We start from the raw sequence: 22,840 nt of genomic DNA on the forward strand, positions 1-22,840 counted from the left end.
TGATTTCATCAAGTCTGACAGCGCGTGCTGCCGACTCCATCGGCTATATCATGGGGTTTCTAATCGCCTTTCCGACAAGGCCCTGGAAGTAATTGGAAGGTGAAGAAAAGATGACGCAGACATCTCCTGTGCCTACTCGTTTTCTGTGTTATCAATAAGTGTGGTGGATACTGCCGCAAGAGCTACAGCATTGATTTTTTTTTTCTTCCATTTTTTTATGAGTATTTCCCTCGTTTCTTGTTTATTTTTCATTTCCTCTGTACTGGACAAAATTATATGTAATCCAGTTTTTTCTATTAAAGTAATTGCACGGTGTAGGATTTCAGAATTCTGCTCTGGCTCAATCTGGCTATTATGGCTTACTTTAGAGAGAAAAAAGGACTCATTTGCAATATCTAATTTGCTACTGTCCAGAGTGACACTAACCTAAGCACACAGTGGACAGCAGTTCCAAGTGGGGTGGGGGCAAGCTAAGCCAGGCAGCCTGGAAGAGACCTAGGTGGTAGCTATGACAGTAGAAAAGTAAATGTCCTTAGATATTTTAGGATTTTCAGGTCTCCACTTTCCCCAAGAAGTAGATATCACTCAGCACTTCGCAGTATGCTCTGGTAATGAATTGTTTCTAGAAGCACATACCTGTCGTCAGTTGTTGGCAATGGAGGAAATGGCTGCACCTTCTTTCAATCCTCAAGTTCGAGATTTAATATGAGAGTCTCGGAGCAGGAGGTTTTTGGTTGTTTATAGGTGCCTAGATGGATCTATAGGACAATAAGCCAACTTTTGCCTTCTATCGGCACTAGGTTTTTCAATATTACAGGAGGTCCTTCATTTGTGTTGTGGATCTTTGTTGTGTTTGCTATGTTCGCCCTAAGTGGCCTGGGGTATGCTCAGACGTGGGTCCTTTGCTCGCTGAGCCACTGGTTTCAAAGTAGCCAGGCTTGTGAGGGGTAATACCCCCAAACCAGGCCCAGAATGCTTGTTTCCAGTCCAGGGAGGACCTGGCTTGGCTGTTTGGCTGGACACTTCCCATGAGGAGCAGGGTCAAGACTGATTTGCTTATGGCTGGGTCCAAACTGGAGTGACGTGGTGAGCAAAAGCATGATGTATTTAACCCAGATTGAGTGACTGGGGGTGAGTGTTTGAAAAGTTTCAGCACTCCGTTTACCATGGCCATTTAAAATACCAGTGCAGATGGCAAGTCTTGTACGTTGGCTAATATAGTGACAAGTTTTACACCCTGAGAGGACATAACACCTCTCAAGATATACATAGGGATATAGCTGCCATTTCTTGTCTACGCCTGATCTCCTTTCCATCACAGCTGAGCAATCTCTAATCTTTATCCTGCAAAAACCGGCCCCCAGTAACAAAACCGACTACACCATAGTTGGGGGGGAACTTACCATAGTTGGGGGGAATAACGAGGGGAGGAGCGTGGCTAAGAGAAGAGCATCAGTTAATCTCCCCCCAGATTGTGTTCCATATACAGTTGTATTAACTAACGTACCTGTGGTGGATTCGCATCTTACTGACTCTCGGCTAGAAACCCACGAGGCCCTGAAAAATAAATCACTATTGTGGCTGAATAGGAATTGTGGTTTTCCACTTGCCTTCTCCAATGATAGGAAATTGATTGATTGTTCCTAAATGATTTTGGATGTAATTCTGTATAATATCTGCACCGTGAAAAATGATAGTCAGGGTAACCAAAAGGATTGATGTTTTTATTCTTTTTAGCATGATCTTATCTTATGAAACTTTTTGGGAATTTTTTTATTGATTTAATATTTAATATTCTGCTTTTAATGTGTATAAATGTATTTTATGCATGTTCTGTATAGCACTATTGTCTTTTTATGATATTGATTTATCGAAATAAAGTATTCTGACTGACTACATCCCCCACTACTACAAACCCAGCCCCTACCCTTCCGGCATTCCGGGGAAACACCCGATTCACTAAACGGCCAATCCGGCCCTGATCCAGAGACCATTTTCAAGCGAGTGCCTTAGGAGCCGAAGTGCAGTGAATGAAGACGAGAGTAGAACGAGCACCAGAATAAAGCGTGAATGTTTGCAAAAGGCTGGCAGGAGTCTGGGTGCATACAAGAATGACGTCAGTGCTGCTTTCTGAACATTAATCAGCACACCTCACAAACTCACCCTGGCAGGTCCATCCTTGATTCAAACATCTACCAATGAATCCTCCCCAGTGTGTGAAAATAGTCATTGTACAGTTAGAAAACTGTCAGCTGCATTGCACTTTATTTTCTTTCTTTATATATGTCTTGTTGATCTCTATTGTGTCAATGCACTGCTAAAGAAAATCTCAGTTAGAATACATGTTTTTATTTTCTTAAAATGCTGTTTTACATTTAAAATGTCACTAATTATCTACGTTGTGGAACGAAAGCTCATTGTCCCCTACAACGCACTGGCATATCTCGAAATATTGACAAGATGTAATTCCAGTCTCAGGCATACAATGAATATCAAACGGATGCCACGCAAATGCTCCAAATCCTTCTAAAGACTGCCAAAATCAATTCATAAATCATGTAATAAAAAAATATATTATAAGTAACATGTAAAACGGTCTTATAGGTTCAAATTACATCTACATATATTTTTTATATATATATATATATTTTCGGCAAAAAAGGCAGAAACTTCAGGATGCATTGCAAAATTCAGCATTCTTTATTAAGTTTGCAGACCACACAGCTCTTCCGTGGCGTGGTTCGTACTCTTAATAAAGAACACTGAGTTTTGCAACGCATCCTGAAGTCCCCTCATTTCTTTCGACAACCACCGCACTGTGTGTGACAAAGACAGGAAGGGAGTCACACCTGCCGTGGAGCACCCATACGCTTGGTGGATGTGACCACCATAGTGACCTGTGCTGGTGAGATGTATATATGTACAACCAACATTCTTGAATGTGGGGGAGCCATGTCAGGTAGCACAGAACTTCAGAATTCCTTGCACCTCCCAAGAGAGTTATTGTAGTTCTTATTCCAGAGATTTTGAACTAGTAATAAGTCCCAAAGGAACTCCCTCTTCTGAGAGATTTCATTACAAGACCGGAGGCTATCATTATGCATTAAACCTTTTAATGCTACTCCCGCAGCAGTTCAAAGAATCCAAATACACCACAATAAAACAAAACTTCAGAATAGAACTCTCCCAACACATAAATATTTCCCCTTTAGAATGTTCTTCCTCTTTTAAAAGCTGCTCCTGGAGGAGATGAGTAGTTTTTAGTTTACTTCTTATTGAGAGAAGAGTTGTGAGTTTAAAATGATATAAGAACTGTGGGGTTTCCAATTTGTGGAAACCGTGTTGGTTGATTAAAAGTATAGCTGGAATGAAGCAGATAAAGATATTCTGAGTTACTAGAGCATTGTGAGTCATGCTGATTTAGCGCGCAGATATATTTGCTTAAAAGTATAAAACAAAGTATTTTACCATACCGCATAGATTTTTTTTTTTTAAACGGATCTTTTCGCATTGCGTGCAGTGATCATATAAACGACACTGCAGATCGTGTCATTGCCGTGCACTCGGGGGGTGGGATGGTGTGGGTGTTCCGGTAGTATATGGGCAGGGGCACTGGGTCGGGATGGTGTGGGTGTTCTGTTAGTACATGAAGTGGGGCATTGGGCTGGGATGCTGTTCTTGTTCTGTTAGTACTTTGGGGGGGGGCACTGGGTGGGATGGTGTGGGTGTTGTTAGTACATGGGTGGGGGCAATAGGTCGGGATGGTGTGGTTGCTCTGTTAGTACATGATGGGGTAAAGATACCTTCAAGGGATTTTAATAGACACAGGAATTTTGAAATCACTTAAAGGATGAGATCGTGTGGGCTTAGTGATTTGGACCCACTAATGCTGGTTATGCAACAACAAAAACGACATATATTCAAAGCTGTTACTTGTGAGTAATTAGTCAGGAGAGAGAGCAAAAAGAGATTGAAAAACGGGTGTATATAAACAAAGAATATTTAATCTTTTTTTCAAATCAAGTTAATAAGTTGGGTACAAGATAAACAGCAAAGATGTAAAAGGGTAAAACCATTAATTCACACAGCCCTTGTTACATCAATTGCTCAAGCTTTTCTACCTAACACAAAATTAATTAAATATTCAATGGATCAACCCAGTATACCCTCAAGGGTATACTGGGTCGCCCACTATCAATTCTGTTAGTATATGGGCAGGGGCACTGGGTCGGGATGGTGTGGGTGATCTGTTAGTGCATGGATGGGGCGGGATGGCGTGGGTGACCCGTTAGTACATGGGTGGGGGCACTAAGTCGGGATGGTGTGGGTGTTCTGTTAGTATATGGGCGGGGGCAATGGGGCGGGATGGCGTGGGTGTTCTGTTAGTACATGGGCGGGGGCACTAAGTCGGGATGGTGTGGGTGTTCTGTTAGTATATGGGCGGGGGCAATGGGTCGGGATGGTGTGGGTGTTCTGTTAGTACATGTGCAGGGGCACTGGGTCGGGATGGTGTGGGTCTTCTGTTAGTACATGAAGGGGGGCATTGGGCTGGGATGCTGTTCTTGTTCTGTTAGTACTTGGGGGGGGGGGCACTGGGTGGGATGGTGTGGGTGTTCTGTTAGTGCAGGGGCACCGGGTCAGGATGGTGTTGGTGTTCTGTTAGTATATGGGCGGGGGCAATGGGTCGGGATGGTGTGGGTGTTCTGTTAGTACATGGGCGGGGGCACTAAGTCGGGATGGTGTGGGTGTTCTGTTAGTATATGGGCGGGGGCACTGGGTCGGGATGGTGTGGGTGTTCTGTTAGTACATGGGCGGGGGCACTAAGTCGGGATGGTGTGGGTGTTCTGTTAGTACATGGGCAGGGGCACTGGGCCGGGATGGTTTGGGTCTTCTGTTAGTACATGAAGTAGTGCATTGGGCTGAGATGCTGTTCTTGTTCTGTTAGTACTTGGGGGGCACTGGGTGGGATGGTGTGGGTGTTCTGTTAGTACATGGGCGGGGGCAATGGGTCGAAATGGTGTGGTTGCTCTGTTAGTACATGGGCGGGGCGCTGGGTCGGGATGGTGTGGGTGTTTTGTTAGTACATGGGCAGGGGCACTGGGTCGGGATGGTGTGGGTGTTCTGTTAATACATGAGCGGAGGCACTGGGTCGGGATGGTGTGGACGTTCTGTTAATACATGAGCGGGGGCACTGGGTCGGGATGGTGTGGGTGATCTGTTAGTGTATAGATGGGTCGGGATGGTGTGGGTGTTTTGTTAGTACATGGGCAGGGCACTGGGCCAGGATGGTGTGGGTGTTCTGTTAGTACATGGGCGGGGCACTGGGTCGGGATGGTGTGGGTGTTCTGTTAGTACATGGGCGGGGCCCTGGGTCGGGATGGTGTGGGTGTTCTGTTAGTACATGGGCAGGGGCACTGGGTCGGGATGGTGTGGGTGTTCTGTTAATACATGAGCGGAGGCACTGGGTCGGGATGGTGTGGACGTTCTGTTAATACATGAGCGGGGGCACTGGGTCGGGATGGTGTGGGTGATCTGTTAGTGTATAGATGGGTCGGGATGGTGTGGGTGTTTTGTTAGTACATGGGCAGGGCACTGGGCCAGGATGGTGTGGGTGTTCTGTTAGTACATGGGCGGGGCACTGGGTCGGGATGGTGTGGGTGTTCTGTTAGTACATGGGCAGGGGCACTGGGTCGGGATGGTGTGGGTGTTCTGTTAATACATGAGCGGAGGCACTGGGTCGGGATGGTGTGGACGTTCTGTTAATACATGAGCGGGGGCACTGGGTCGGGATGGTGTGGGTGATCTGTTAGTGTATAGATGGGTCGGGATGGTGTGGGTGTTTTGTTAGTACATGGGCAGAGCACTGGGCCAGGATGGTGTGGGTGTTCTGTTAGTACATGGGCGGGGCACTGGGTCGGGATGGTGTGGGTGTTCTGTTAGTACATGGGCGGGGCACTGGGTCGGGATGGTGTGGGTGTTCTGTTAGTACATGGGGGCACTGGGTCGGGATGGTGTGGGTGTTCTGTTAGTACATGGGCGGGGCACTGGGTCTGGATGGTGTGGGTGTTCTGTTAGTATATGGGCAGGGCACTGGATCGGGATGGTGTGGGTGCTCTTGTTAGTTCATGGGCGGGGGCATTTGCTGGGATGGTGTGGGGGTTCTGTTAGTACACACGCACATCTGCTCCTACCATCATCTCTTCCTGTGTGTCTTTCACGTGCCTCCCACCAGCCTTTAACCCACTCTCTGGCTCTTCTGTGGCCCCACAAACTGCCCCACACCGGTGTTAATGTCCGAAGTGCTCCAAGCGGCGGTTAGCAGCCCCCACCCTCGCCTCTGACGCCACCTATCAGCCCCCTCTGCCTCTGCGTGACATCCATTCCAAAGTAGAATTTAAAATAATACATGTCATCGCTCTTTAATGAAGCTAATAAAATGTGTGGCTGAGCTTTCTCGTCTGATTCACGGTGTCAGAAATAAATGTATAATATTAAACGTGCTGCCCGAGCACAGCTGCCTGCAAGCACTAAATCTGTGTGGCGGTCTCTGCTGGAGTGCGGGTCGTTTTTATTAACTGCTTATGTTGAAAAGACTGGTTTGAGTCCCTTCCTGAACTGGTAACTACAGCACAATGTGGGGTATTTAACTGGTCCTTGGGATGATACAGTCATTTATGTCATCTGTTCCAACATTAGTGCAGCCTCATGGTGTGGTTGTTTCGCACACGCCTCTGTGTATGGTTAGTCGCTTGTATTTGACAGTGGTTGGTGAGGGCTGGCGCCTGCCTGGCTTTGAGCTTTCCTTCTCACCCCAGAAACTAATTTCTGGTTGTTCGAGCTGCGTCATCAGTAGGTTGGGTGGGATTCAGAGGTTTCTTACTTGTGGGAGTGTTCGTCGTATTTTTGTTCATTGGGTTGGTATCGTTTGGTGCCCGTGTCTGTAGCCAGTAGCCTGTAGTGATTGAGGTATGTACCATGGGGAAACTGCTGTGTGCAGTGCCCAGCTTGAAATATGTGTTAGAAGGAACGGGGTGTGTGATGTGTTGGTGGGGCTCACTGTATCCCTTTAAAAGGGGTAACTGTGGAAGGGTGTTGTTTATTCTTTTGTGTGTTCCTCAGTTATACATTGTTTTGTGCACCTTGTGGTATTGCTATGTATGTACTCTGTGTTCACCACTCATACGACACATCTAAGATGTATGTGCTTAGTTCTGTCTAATGTGTTCATTTGCAATAATGTACCACCTTTGGATTGCCCGAGCACCGTAATGCCAGGCACACATTTATTTATTTTATTTATTTATTTATTTATTTATTTATTTATTTATTTATTTATTTATTGAGTTTTGTGTAGCGTAAACTTGACCCAAAGATGTGAGAGCGCATCACAGCCTTTGCACATCGACAGATGCATGAGTTACATTTGTACATATAGATACATAGTGACAGTATGAAAACCAAATATACTGTAGATATCAGGTGATACAGTTTTGAGGAAGATATGATTTAAGTGTATATAGCGCTTTACAGAGTTGGAAAGTCACCTAATGCAACGTGTTCAATGTGGAGTAAAAATCAAACCTAATAATGGTATTTGCGACAATATTTGCGATAGTTACGGGATATAAATATATAGAGGACACATTTGAGTTAGATACAGTACGTACGTAAATAGTGCAATACAGATTTCGCATAACAGCAAGTGTAAGAATTGTATATGGATTACATATGTCTCTAGTAAATAAGAAATCCTTAAAGCATGTGAAAAGTTGACCCCAAATCTTGAAAGCTCCACAAACCTACACAAATGGCACAAGTTTGGGGTGTGTTCCTGGAATATCGAAGCTAGAATATTGAGGTATATAAATATGAAAGACCTAGGGCCAGATGTAGGTCGGTCGGTAACGGCCGAAAATCTGTATTTTCGGACGTTACCGACCGGTATTACAGAAATGGTATGTAGGGGCATTATTTTACAGAATCGGTATTTTTACCGATTCAGTCAATCTCAGATGTCGGTGGGACTCTTCTGAGTCCCAAGAGCCCTACAAATTCGGTATTTTAACACCCAATCCAATTGGGTGTTAAAATACCGAATTCAGGTGTGCATGCACTTGTGTGCATGCACACCTAGCCATGTGACAGACAGACATGCCCTTAGGGCATGTCTGTGTGCCACATGGCGCACATGCCTATTTTTGGGGTGCCAGAGGGTGTCAAAGTAACACCCCCTCGACCCTTGCAAAAGTCGGTATTTACCGATTCGGTAATTACCGAATCGGTATTTCCCATTCATTCCTATGGGCTTCATAGCCCATAGGGATCAATAGGGAATACCGATTCGGTACCGAATCGGTAAATACCGAATTCAAACGATTCGGTATTTCCACATCTGGAAATACCTACATATCCCCCCTTCATATTTACCGACTATGAAATACCGAATCGGTAAAATTCGGTATTTCAGAGTCAGTAAATATGATTTACCTACATCTGGCCCAAAATGTTGAATCCACAATATCAAAAAAGTAAGTATAGATTTTCGATACCCAACTCCACATATATGTACCTTGATATATATCTTGAAGGTACAGGTACATAGATGTTGAGTTAGGATTGGTAAATCTTTATTTGTTCTATAAGCACTTATCTTTTGGCATTTTTTGCCTTATGATATTTTGTCCATGATATCATTGTATCTCAATATTCTTAAAAAACAAAGAGTCCACTCTGAGTTGCAGAATATAGTGCTAACCTTTCAAAAAGTGACTAAACCCAAGTGAACCGTTTGGATACTAGCCTGGGAGAAACCATAAGTTGTCGAAAATAACCCTCACCCACCAAAAGGTCCCTTGGTGGCATGCTTCATCATCAGGTTCTTTCCGCCATGCTGCGGACGGGGCATGCTACGGCCAACAGATACGTGGGAGCACTTTTAAGTGAAGTGAAGTTTATGTGTTGGGTGTAAGAGTGGAAGGGTCAAAAGTGAGTGAATTAAAAAATACTGGCTTTGTGGAGAAACTAAACTTTAATGCTCCCTTTAGCTGGTGTTAATAAAAAAGGGGGAATAATGAGGAAAAAGTGCTTTAATGAGCAGTTCCCTCACTGGTCGTCATGTTTCGAAGCCTACCCCTAAGCTTCTCTTCAGGAGCTAGCATATTGATCCCTGTTACCGCTCTGACTATTCCCTAGTTCCGTTAGCCTATTGGGTGTTCTAAAGTAATAATATACAATCACTGTGCAATACATTCATTCTATACCTACTTGGTAATTCTTTATAATAGAATGAATGCACATTTCTTAATTAACAATTTTTTAGGTTGCTTAATTGGACCCCATGAGCTTTAACAAGGTAGGGGAGGAGTGCTTATAGTTACACATTTGTCAAAGCATCTGATTAGGTTCTCTCAAAAAGCGCCAGGATACCCATAGGGTGGCAGTTGCGCTATACAAGAACTATATACAATACAATCTGGCTCACCCAAGGAAATATTGCCTGCCCGTGGCTCCGTCGAACTGAGGAGGTTGAGTCCATGACTGATCATACCTCTTCACCCCCTTTGTTTGTTTTTTGGTGTCTTAATATACTTATACTTGCTATTCAGTAGTAGAATCGAAGTTTTGTCGTAACATACATGTTGGCCTACTTGATGCTCATATTGGGACATAGTTCTGCTTATTGTCAGTGTTGGCATCAAGGCTCTGCACAGGTCCTCCTAAGTGATGTCTCTTTCTCCCTGTCGTGCAGGTGGTGACATGCGGGCGGAGGCTTCCGCCATGCTACCTGCCTAGAACCGGACCCGCCACTCAGAGAGGATGCTGGGGATCTGCAGGGGGAGAAGGAAGTTCCTGGCTGCCTCGCTCACCCTACTCTTTGTTCCGGCTGTCACTTGGATTTACTTGTTTGCTGGGAGCTTTGAAGGTAAGGCAACCCCAAGTGTTATTGACAGACCCATGTTCTATATATGGAGTGATGTTTTTCCATAATGGTAAGAGGATTGTGTAGGGTGTCAACTATGAGCAGTAGTGGCAAAAGAACTTCTCATGCAATAGAAGGATGTATAGCTCTGGAGATGCACTAGATCTGGGGAACAAAGATCCATATGTATGAAGAAGAAGGTTCTGTGTTAAGAGAAAGGACAGTCTGTGATAGATTTCTATTTTAAGAGGTGGTGTGGAGTAGGAGCAGATTGAAGCAGGGCTTAAACAGCAGTGATATGGCTTCCCATTGACTAGAACACCAATTGCTTGCAAGGAATTTAATTTTCAAAAACAACGGTCCTTAGACAGTCGGAGAATATTTAGAAAAAATAAATATAGACCAAATGGAACTATATTATTGAAAAAAATGCCCAGCCAGAAATGCACTAAATGCATAGTTGATAAAAAATTTACATGCATATGCGTATTGTTGTGGATTGTCTGTTGTATGACTTACAATATTCAGACTACCTATGTTTTGCCTGCTTAAAAATTGTTCCTTTGTTTGTGGTTCTCTAGTGTGTTAGGCAGACATCGGCTGGTGTCCTGCTTCTATCACACTTTGTGTTTGACTGTTCCATGAATTTGTCTATCTATTCAATAAAGTGTCCGGCTGGGCATTTTTTTCAATAATATAGTTCCATTTGGTCTATATTTATTTTTTCTAAATATCCCCCCGACTGTCTAAGGACAGTTGTTTTTGAAAATTAAGTATTCACCCATGGTCCTTAGCTCATTGCGCCCTGGGTTCCCTTGTCTTGGTTAAATTGCAAGGAATTTAATGTCACCAGAACAATGTTGTCACCGTGGCTTTCTCCAATCTTTGTCTCTTTGCCACTGTTTGTTTCTTTGCCACAATCGACATAAGATTCACTCATTCCCCTTCTTCGTATAAGGGTAAAGTGCTCCTTTAGCATGTCTCGCTTGAGAAATAAGAGGTACCTGCCAACTGTTCCCAGATCTGTGAAACTTCTCTTCATATGATGTCCTCTTTGAGTAGTTTGTTGACCTCAGGCTTTGAATACTTCAGGCTAACCTTCCGCTGTGCATGCGTAATACGCACACTACAGAGACAAGCTTGAAGCACGCGCAAGGCACAATGTGCAAGCAAGGTGCACCAGCAGTTTGGGATGTGTTAAAGGCAGCCCAGTGTGGGGGTGGAGCTGTGCATAAGGGCAGCTGGTCAAGTTTATAGTATATTTTATGCATTCAGCATGAGTGCGCTTTTGCTGAAAAGGGGTATTGCGACTGGAAACAGACAGCGGCAAAGTCAGTATGTCTGGTGCTGGCTGGCAACATTTGGCATTAACAATGTTTGTTTTGCAGAACTTTTATTAGAGAAAGTGTCTGGTCCTAACAATCTAAAAAAAAAAAATTGGCTAAGCGCAAAAACATTTTTTAGTCCATAAAGCACACACCATAGTAAGTCCTTGCATAGAAATGAACTGTGTTGTGTGGTTGTGCTTACTTCTCACAGTGAAGTTAACTAGTGACTGAGAACATGTGGCCTATTGGTTAGAGCAGCCGCTTTTATGACCCTTGGAGCGAGGATCAAATCCTAGTGTCTGTACTTGGCTCAACATCCTGTGATTTAAATTCCTTAATCTCCCTGTACCTCAAAATGTGAAATGTAATGTGTGTAAAATGCATTTGTGTAATCCCTACTTAATGTACACAATCTTATAAACCCCTGGCGTAATGTACAGGGCTCTGTTACTTCATAGCTATGTTTCTGCTAAGTAAAACCAATACATACATACACACATACTGAATCAGGCTGACACACTGCCTCAAGCTGTAGTGGGTGAAATAAAAAGGACGCTACAAAGTCCAATGCTTACAGAGGGCTCGGTGAAAATCCCTAAAAGTAAATATAGTAAGTATATAGTTTTAGTAAAATCAAAATGACTTCAGCTAATGCCAGACCTAAAAACTATCATGGCAGGATGGTTAAATACGAGGATTGTAACATGTAAGGTGGAGCCCAAAAAGGGGCAAGACAGAGGCATTATAAAAACAGCGGCCTCAGTTAGGATAAAGCATGGATATAAAGGTGTACTGGAATGAAACTACCAAGAAAGCTGACATTGACCCATTCAGGTCGCCTCCCCGTGGCCCAATTCTTGCAGCTTCAGTCGCATCAGGGCACCCATCAACACCCAAGATGTGCTCTCTGGTGAATGGCTCTAGTCTTTTTAAATCCTGGTCAGTGTGGTCCGCACCCATGACCTCCAAGGCCCAGTTACACAGCTGCCGGGTGAAAGAATTCGCCAAAGGCGAACTTGGCTTATGGGTCCGTACTGAATTATGGCTTCCGTTTTATCAGGAATTATGTAACCGCTTCCGCTGACCAAGATGAATGTGGGTGTGCTCAGTGGAGGAAGTGGCGTAGGTACATGTAAAACAAAGATCTAAGGAGTAAAAAAATGTTTCATACTAGCCTAAGTAGTCATCAGGGACAGGGGTGATAATGTTCCTTTCAGGCAGGAGATGGGAGGACCCCACACCGCATTGGTGTTGCCTCTTTCCTGCCCGCCCTCCCCACCAGGATAGTTAGTCACTTGGGAAGTTATTGACTTTTTTTCTGAAGGCAGTTGGGGGGTGGGGGGGTAGGGGCATGGCCTTGCTACTCCATACTGGACGACCTTGTACTGTTGAAACCTCTATCACCTCCTCAGACACATTTGTATGTGGAAGACGTGACCGGGCAGGGCGGGACTGGGAAAACAAACTGGCCCTAGCAATTGAGTCGGGCCGGGCGCTGGCAGGGGTATCAGGGTAGAGTGTGCGTGGAAAACACTGCAGCTGCTTTTGTTACAGGGGGTTCAATAACAAGCATTTGCAATGCAACAGGTCCCGCATTTATGTGAGTTTAAGCTATTGGCATTGTAAATGACAATGCCTTCTATTTATGTTTTTAAAACGAAAACAAAAATAAAAGGCATTGTTATTTGCAATGTCAATAGCTCAAATTTGCATGAAAGCGAGACCTATTGCATTGCAAATGCTTGTTCTGCTGGGCACTGACATCTGCAGGTCGAAGTGGTTCTCTAAAGAAAAGATGAGATAGATCAATTTATCTGTCCGTAAAGTGTTGCACCTTAAGAGTGGGAAGGATACACTTTAGCTACTTACTCTAAATTTAGAACCTGTGGGTCTGTGTAACGTGGGGGTTAGTTTGGATCTAAGAGACTTAGTGAATGCGGAGGGTGGGGGCCATAAGGTGTGAAGAAGGTTTCATTGGTAAGGGAGTCTTCCGGCATTTACTGTAACAAACAACACGTCTTAAAGGAGATGGGTAGGTCTCTAGCTCATCGTGATACAGGACTCAGGCTGTACCCCACTGACGAAACTGGTTTTGGGTTGCTTGTATTCCAATTCAGAAAGGGTCTTAATTAGCTGTTCAGGCTGAACTGTTGTTACTGGAGCAGGAACAAGGTTGTATTGCAGATGTCTAATCTCAATCTAAAATAGCATAATGTGTGAAACGATGAACTGAAATTCTGTGCAATTAAATGTCTTAGATCTATCTCTAGTATTGTAGACGTGTGTCCTGTAGGACTCGACTCACTATCTTATGTGTAGATTGCTAGCACAACATCTATTCCTATTCTGGTACTAGTATCATTCTCGCAGACTTGGCACACTCTTTAGCCAATTCGGAGTCTCATATAAGATATTTGGATTGCTTTTCTTTTTGAAAGTTCCCAAAACATCATCTTGTATCGCATGCAGCTGTGGGACTGTACTTGGCTGAAGCAGTTTCTACATTCCTGTCAAGAAGGACAAGTAGAACCAATACAAATTAAAGTAATTCTGAGAAGGAATAGATCAGATGCATTGTAACTGCTCGCACAATGACTCAGCAGGTTAACCTGTTGAGTCATTGTGCGAGCAGTTACCTGTTGAGTCATTGTGCGAGCAGTTACCTGTTGAGTCATTGTGCGAACAGTTACCTGTTGAGTCATGGTGCGAGCAGTTACAATAATTGTATGTAAATAGTGTTCGCATGTGTTTATCCTGGAAATCTGCTATGGCTCATGCCTCTTGGACTAATACTGGACAGCTGTTGACAGTCCCTGTACTGGTTTTGGAAGCATTGCTCTGACTTGCCAGGTAGACACAGAGATTGTTTGCCCTTTAGATGTCATTTTGATGGGATCCGTAGATATTGTGTGCCCAGAGATGGACCTTTTCTCTCTGTTACAAACCCCGTTCATCATCTAAATGTCCTCTCCGATCTTGTGAATCTATTTTTGATTAAATAAATTATAAAGAATTACTGGCCTGTTGAAATTGTGCAGATTTACAGCTTGAAGAAAAGATACTTTCTAACATGCTTTTCATGCTTGAAGAAAATGTTTTACCCATACTTAGCACGATGAAATGCCCCCCTTTATTTCGACTTGTTTCAGAGAGCCCTTTGATTTGGTTTGAAAATATTTTTACTTTCACAAAGTTAAAGGGAGACCACCACCCCTTTCATGTTGCTCTCTGTACACCTCCCCACTGCAGTTTTATTTTAATTCAGCCTCCCCTCAATAAGCGGAGTCGCACAGTCTCCCAAACTCCCCTTTGTTGTTTAGCTATATCTTCTTTGTTGAATCACAGCAATGAATGTCTGTGTCCTCCGAACTTTCTGTCAATTCCAGAAAACAAGAACGCCAAAATTTACAATTTGTCTTGTGCAACTATGGTTCACATTAATTTTTACTTTTTAAAGTAATTAATTAGTCTGTCGGTTTGTCTGTTTGTTTTTAGAAATAATAGCAAACAATTTGATCAGTTTAATCACTTCATGACTCATTTATGTACGATTTGGGAAAGAGGTGACACGCCTTTTCTGCACCAAACAAGCCATTGTTCCACCTCATTTTCTGACTGCAGTTGTGAACAATTAAAATGGTGGCACACCCATAAGAGGGCCACAGGGTCACCATGGCGAAGCCCCTCCGTGTTTAAAGTGTGGCTGTAGAACCTGTGTTTTAATATGATGGGCCCCCATGAAAGATACCCTGAGGGAAGACACATAGTCGACAATACCCAGAAAGAAATCTTCTGGTGTGTCAAGGACATTCATTTTAAGTTTCCAAAAAACAAAACTCCGTTTTTGAGGGTGTTGTTTCTGAGAAACCAAAAAATGACATCACGCTAGGCATTCATTTAGCCGAAAGTGCATAAGCCACACTGGCATCAGTAATTTCGGCAAAATTATCCTCACTAACATAACAGAGATCTCTAATGTCACTCTAAAGTCAGCAGGGTTGTACATAGGCAGACGGGAGGAGGAATAAAGTTTCCAAACCTGGATACTTTTCATCAATGCCTGTCAGAAAATCTCTCTTCAACTTTCTTTTGTTTGTCTTAGCTCTGTGCCAAGAGTTTTTGTCTTCTCTCTTTACTTCCGTTAAATATTTTTGTCTTCCTCATAGCACAATTGTTATCTTTCATATCTTTTGGTAAATATGTTGCTTTGGCCTAGACCGCGATGTTTTCTCTGGTGAATTACACGTAAATCTTATGAATACTATGGCTACTACCGGTAGTTTGCAAAGCTTTCTGTATGTGGTTTCACATTAGCTTTGGGAATTTTCCCCCCTCAAAGTTAAATCGAAACCCCATTTTCAGCACCTACTTGTACTCACAAGGACATATATCCATGTTGCATGGAACGGGAGCCTACCCCGTATTGCGCCACCGTATTAAGGAAATCACCGCCACAGCCCGGCTCGGACAGGAAACCAGGCAACCTGTGTTGGGACGGGGGCGGGCTGCAAGAAGACTGGAAGCAGACGGGAGCCTACCCGGCGCTCCTGTGCCCGTTAAGCCAGCGGAAAAAGAAAGCGTGTGAGCCAGCGGGGCTCCCGTGGTCGTGGAGAGCCCAGCCTGCTGCTGAGCCTGCCCTGCCGACGAAAGAAAGAGCCCGGTGAGCAGGGACTTCTCAAGAGCAGCGGGGGAGTCCTGAGTCAGCCCGGTGAGTGTGTGCCACCCAGCATTAAGGGATATAGGAGATGGGCACAGCGCATGATTGCAAGTGGTGACCGCGCACGTTCACATTTGCAGTCCAGCCTGTGCGTGCCCATCGCTTGTCTCCACTGCTTAATTTGTAAGATATGAAGTGCCAGGGCTCTGACCAAGAGGCTACTCCAGCTTGCACCACACATCTCACCTGCCATCTCTGCCAAAACAACAACTGACCATCACTCTCACATATGTTTGCGACAGTTCAGATTATTCCAGGTCCCCAAAGGTAAGGCAATGGCTGGGGAGGCAGGTATTAGTAATTTTTTTATGTATATTGTTTTCCTAATCAACAGTTCACTGCTCATCTCTAAATTACATGAGCAGCGCCACGTTGTGGCTGACTGCCCTAAGTGTGGTCTTGACAATTAGCTGCCGGTGGCGAGCGCTGGAAACCAATTAAGTGCCGGTGCTCAGCACCGTAAAGCTCAGGCCCAAATTAAGCACTGCTTGTCTTGTATGAGAGGCAAGTCAGCGACAATAGGTATCGCTGGCGACAGCGCTTCGCGCTGCGTCGCCAGGTGAGACCTGAAAACTTGGCCTGGTAACAAAAACGGCACCCCAGGGCTCCAAAACCGCCCCCCACCCAGGCGGCCCACTGGGGAAACATCCGGTGCACGCTACGGCCTGTCCGGCCATGTAACCAGGCGTAGATGGTTTTCAAGTGGAGTGGTCAGCTTGAGGTATAGTGAGAAAGTTTATTGACAGACAGTTGCCTGAATTGTGCAAAAGGGATTGTGAGGCTGCGTACTTGCAGGGTCTTGGAGGCGGAAGGAGGCTTATGACATCCTCTCTCCCGGAGGGCCGCGGATCCTTCAAAAACACTTTGAACCCTGCTGCTTTACCTGGGTCTTGGGTGCTCCAGAGGGTGTGCTGCTTAAAGCCCTTCGATAGTAAAGGCCCTTCAGCTAAGCTCTGTGCTCCAGATGAAATCTTGCCTGGGAGACCTCTGCTTTGTGCATTTCTTCTCATCTTCTGCCAGGAAGCATGCGGCAGGGACCCATCACTGCCTGTGCTCTGCATTTCTCTCTGTCAGCACTTGGTGTACTCGGAGTCTTAATGTACCAGGCCTACCCTGGCACTGCTGTCCGCCTGCGGTGTGATTTACCCACTGACGATTGTTTACAGCGTGAATATAAATAACCATGCAATGCAGGTTGCTGGGTTTTCTTTGAACATTCAGAGCTGTTCTCCGCTCCAGGTAGGTCCTGCTTTACCTGCCATAAACTGTACTAATCAGAGAAGGTGTTCAATTACCTGTGCACTGTAATGTTTCTAAAACAGAGTAGTCCTGTGTACAGGGCACCTAACCGCTAACCAGCACACGACTACATGAGCAGCGCTTAATTTGAGCCGGTGCTCAGCACTGGCACTTAATCATCAACTCAAACACAAGGAGGGAGGTACCCTTAGAACCAATATGGGACCGGGCAGACAAGTGTAAAAAAAAAAGAAGTCCCTGAGCTTAAGGATATACCTTATGTCGTAATATTGCCCACCTGAGATGTTTGTGGGAGGCTATATTCGACCCAGAGAAAGGGCTAACCTTACTGTCTATATTATAACTGTAATTATCACTAAATAGTGGCTAACAGTCAGTATAGGAACTCTGTGAACAGCAAATAATGTGAATAGAATCCTACAACATTTAAAAACAATCTAGTTGACACCAGTAATTAAAATGATCAGTTTATTATTAAAAATAATATCATCAAACTTAGCAATACACTTTCACTTTACACTTAATCATCAACACCAGCGCTTTTCATGAGCACCTGTAAAGAATACATTCATTTATACTAGTCACGGGGAGATTAAGTGATGTGCCCAGAATCACAGGACTTTGAGACGCCGCCGAGATTCGAACTTGGTTCCCCAGTCCCGAAGTTGCTAGCTCTGGCCATTACGCCACATCATCTCCCCACCTTCATGGTTAGTAGTTGGTTCTGTTTTAGGCAGTGTTAACAGGAGAAATGGGCTGGGATAAGCTTCCTCCTGACGAGAGCCTCTGCACTTATCTTTTTTACAAATTAACCACTGGACATGAGCAGCTCCTATATATTTGATCATGGCGTGTTCATGTTCTAGTGCATTAGCTGACTCAGAAAAAAGACAATAACTGACAGTAAAGGCCTGCTTTGGGCCGTGCTGACTCCTGTAATGGTGGACCACTTACTAATCTGAAAGTAATTGAGACCACTTTTTCTGCGGTTTCATCTGACGGTACTCACAATCCATGTCACAATAGGCTGTCAAACGGTGTTGGTGATTTTTTTCACAAAGGCCGCAGAGAAAGCTTCTTAAACCCTTACTTGTTACAGCGAGCATATTCCTAATTACAATAATGAATGTGTTGCAGACTATTATTTCCAGGACCACAGGAATTAGGTAAGAGGAAGAACAAATTATATCGCAGTTGACCAAATTATACAGCAAATAAAGGCAAATTATGTGGTTTATTGCGCCACGTTTTCTGACCGTATCATTTCATTATTTTGGCATTTTTTACACGTTAATATAGTAAATGATTCACCTCAGTGAAGCAATTTTCTCACCTAAATAAATCGGTCGGCAACGGAAAGGGGACGAGTGAGCCTGGCACTACACCACATCTGTGGCAGTCTGTTGGGCACATTTGTTAGGTTTCAAGAGCTAGTAACATTTCTTGCTTGAAAACTGCAAGTTATGCGGTAGATGATGGCTTATGTGGCAAGTACAACAAATCAATTACTATGCGGAAAACCCCGCAGAATCGCCCAATTCGTAGCCCTACGTTTCAAGAGATAACTGAATGTCAAGCTCATTGTATAACCTTTCCTTTGGCTGCCTTAAGTTGAGGGTGCGGTGTTAGAAAAATATCTTAACATACTGCCAGACCTAAATATCATATAAACATTGACTGCAAAAATAATGCCTCAGAAGAGTTAATAATAGAAAATCTACACCCAGTGGGATAATAGTTTTGTAAACCAAATTTAGGACACAATAATCACGTCAGACAATATACAAAGGACTTGAGTGGTGGGCACTTGTCTCATGATGATGCATTCTAGAATGTTCGTTCATGCTTTACTAATCTCTGTTCTCCCCTGGACCAAAAATGTTAGGGATACTCGTTTTATCTTTAATAATAATCCACATTTGTAAAGCGCACAATCACCCGTAAGGGTCTATGGGCACTGGGGGCCGTCGGGAAGATTAAGCAAGATATTGCCCAGAGTCACATGGCTGAGATACCCGCCACCCCCTCTCAACACAATCCCCAAAGGAGGGAAACCGGAAACAGCTCTTAAAGTTTTTGGAAGAGGGAGGGAGTGACCCTCCCGGCCGTATTTATTAAAACAAAAAATTAAAACATTAAACAGTTCATATTAATGTACAATTTCATTACCACATTGCGATGTTTGGCTAACCTTAACAGATTCTCTAATACAGAGGTTCTCCTAGCCGAACTAACATCCTACAAAACATTTTCTTGAAATATTGAAATTGTACATCCTAACGTTTAAGGGCCAACGGCAAGGTCGTAACCGGTGTCAAGATCCCTAACCAGAAATACCCCCCCCACTTGGGAGGGGCGACAGCACTGAGGCGTACCTCAAGTGCAAACTACCAATTTCCCTTGACTTGACGGGGGCACCAATAAACTCGACGCCAGTTAAAGGTCGTTCGAGGACTCGTGTGAGGTTATCTAGAAGGTATCGTAGACCTCCCCCCAAACCCCGCACAACTTACCACATCTGCCGTCGCAGACGTTACTGGCCCCGGGAAATTCCCCAGGAGGGGGCTGTAACCCCTCCTACACAGGAAGGGGCCTTGACCGCCTTTCCTTTTCTTTCGGCGACCCATCCTTAGAAGGGACCGCCTCCCCGTTGAGGGGCCAAAGGCCACCTCTCCCGAGCGCTCCCATCCGTGTTGGGTGACGCCCACTCATAGGGATCTTCCAATTAGTGCTCACCGATCATGACCTTACCGCCACAGGCCGGATAGTTGACCGGCTATCCGGACCCCCCCACAAAGCTCCTACCTAAAGGTCATGTTGTAACGTTTTTAACCATGCTAAGAAGTCTCCTATGAGTAACTCATTCCCCACCCGAGACAAATGCACACCATCCCCCAAATACATACTGTCATCATTAATACAGCCATGCGAAATAGAATGCAATGTCCTGGAACGGAACAACCTACTCACTTTGTTATTAAGTTTTCTAACAGAATGATTCAAAGCGGAAATAGAAATAGCCCCCCGCCACACCTTTCGTGGGATCATATGGGACCACGCAATTGTGCACCCCGGAACTCTCCTCGCCACCCAACTTACAGTGGAAAGCATTGCCTCCAGGAGAAGTCGTCTACCGGTGGTGACCAAATCATTGCCCCCTAAATGCACTATAACTATAGCCGGCGGTGACCTCGTCCGCCCTAACAGACCCTCGAAAAATGACTGAAACTGGTCAATACAGAGACTGCCTCTTCCGTGGAAGGACACCCTGTACCCGTATTCCCCAGCTACGTGAATCATATCACCTGCTTTGAATACGTCCGCGGCACGCCTCACGTATGAGTGGCCCACGACCCACACCTCCTTTTTCACAGCCGGTGATGTCTGACCGCTGGCCCGGTGTTGGGTCGACTGCATAGTCCGCCCCGCCTCGTAGGCTTGCGTAACTGAAAACCAAACAAAAACAAGAAGCGTGAGTACATTATTACAGCTTCACAACATGTGCAACCGCACGTATCTCTTATAACAATTGGAGGACCAACGCCCCACTCGTTTCACTTGTTCAACATTAAGACCCCTGGCTGTAGCTTCCGTAGCAGCCCCTATCCGAAAGGAATGGGTCCCAAATTCGCCCGGGTTCAAGCCCGCAGCGGCAATTGACATCGCAAGCACCCGCTGAAACTGAAATTTCGTCAGTGGGGTGGCGTCTGCGTGTCTTAACAAAGTCCCCCCCCATGATGCCACCCTTCGTGCTAGGTAATCTTCTAAACACTTTACCGGACACATGGAGGACCCGGGAATCCTGCGTATGATTACGCAGTCACCCATCCCATCTTGATCAGTCTTGGACCTTACAAAGGAGACAGTCATTGTTTCTCCCCTGATCTGAACGTGTTCCTGGCACAAACCCCCTGCCACATCCAGTTTGTTCCTTGCAACTAGTTCGCTTACCCGCATCGCCCCGTGAAATGCTAGCGAAAAAGCGGCTCGGAACAGAACCGCCTCAAACTGAGATGAACATGTGGCCGGGAGTGTGGCCAACAACTGGGACAATCTATCCAAACCTATCGGGCGCCTTACATCTAATCTGCGACCCTCAAGGCGTTGCCACCCACGCAGCGCTTTCTGTACAACGAAAGACGCTGTCGGGTCCTGGATAGCATGTGCTCTGGCAACAAAGGAAATGGCAGCACGATGCCTCTGGGCCGTAGCCACCGATTTCCCAGCCCTACGTAATGACATCAGGAAATTCACTACCCATTCCTCGTGACCCCAAAGCCGCTCTCTATCAGTCCCCAAAAAGGCTAAATAGGACCGAAACGCCCCTTCGTATGCCTTCCTCGTCCTTGGTGCTAGACTCTCTCCCACGAGGTGACGAAGTTCGGGGCACCGAGAGACCAGAGAGCTTCGGGAAAGGGTGCCGGCTCTGGGTCCGCTGAGGGAAGGAAACCCGAGAAAGCCTGCATTTGAAAACGAGACAGTGCATCAGCCGCCTGATTCATTACCCCTGGGACATGTTTTGCTCTGAATAGCACATTCAGTTGCATACACAGTAAAACAATTTCTTTGAGCAGTCTTAAAATCAGTTTACAACGTGCTGCCTGACTATTGATGCACTCAACCACGGTCATATTGTCAGACCAAAATATGACAGAGTGATCTTTGAACCCTTCGGGCCAGGTTCTCAGGGCCACCAAAATGGGAAAAAGTTCCAGGAAAGCAATGTTAGTTGTCAGACCACTGTCATGCCACCATGTCGGCCATCTCTGTGCCGACCATTTTGTGCCAAAGATGGCACCAAAACCTATGCTCCCTGCTGAATCTGTCCATAGCCCCAGCTCGTCAGAGGACACGGCTGGTTTGTTCCAGACCACTCGACCATTAAAATCCGCCAGAAATGCTAACCAAATACGCATGTCCTGGCGGACTTCAGCCGATAGTCTCGTGCGATGATGGCCCTCCTTTAGGCCGCCCATAGCTTGGGAAATTGACCTGGAAAAGGGGCGGGCCATTGGTATCACCCTCAGGGCAAAATTCAACTGTCCCACCAACTGCTGTAGTTGATGCAGCGTAACTTTAGATGCATTTATACATACTTGCAGAGTTGCCCTGAACCTCCCCACTTTGTCAGCTGGCAATCGAAAACAACCCTCACTGGAATCTAACTCGATCCCCAGAAACTCAAGGCAAGTCGCAGGACCCACCGTCTTACCTGGTGCCAATGGCACACCAAACTGTTTCATTAACACACAAAATTCGGCCAAGGCCTGGCCACATTCGAGATCCCCGGCTGCCCCAAGGAACAAAAAATCATCAAGGTAATGCATTACATGTTGGAAACCCGTCTTCTGTGTGAAGACCCATTGTAGGAAACTACTAAATTTCTCGAAATAGGCACAAGATATAGAGCACCCCATCGGCATACACCTATCCATGTAATAACAACCCTGAAACATGAATCCCAGGAGACGCTGGTCGTCTGGGTGTACCGGGAGCAGTCGGAACGCTGATTCGATATCTGATTTCGCCATCAGCGCCCCGGGCCCCAGGCGATTCAAAATGGCTACGGCCTCATCGAAGGATGCGTACCGCACCGAACACACTTCTGGATCTATT

At 45.2% G+C, this 22,840-nt stretch overlaps 1 protein-coding gene across 3 annotated transcripts in view; it reads left to right on the top strand.

The window, feature by feature from the left end:
• The window catches only part of LARGE1 (LARGE xylosyl- and glucuronyltransferase 1), a 1,180,278-nt gene that overhangs the window by 405,808 nt on the left and 751,630 nt on the right, over positions 1-22,840 (top strand). For all 3 annotated transcript variants that reach the window (XM_086953009.1, XM_086953010.1, XM_086953008.1), the window contains exon 2: positions 9,749-9,922. In XM_086953009.1, coding sequence (XP_086809135.1) covers positions 9,817-9,922 — 106 coding nt within the window. In that variant the 5' untranslated portion in view covers positions 9,749-9,816. The remainder of the gene's footprint in view (positions 1-9,748; positions 9,923-22,840) is intronic.

Source organism: Lissotriton vulgaris, chromosome 1_2 (genome assembly GCF_964263255.1).
Source record: "Lissotriton vulgaris chromosome 1_2, aLisVul1.2, whole genome shotgun sequence".
Classification (NCBI taxonomy): domain Eukaryota; kingdom Metazoa; phylum Chordata; class Amphibia; order Caudata; family Salamandridae; genus Lissotriton; species Lissotriton vulgaris.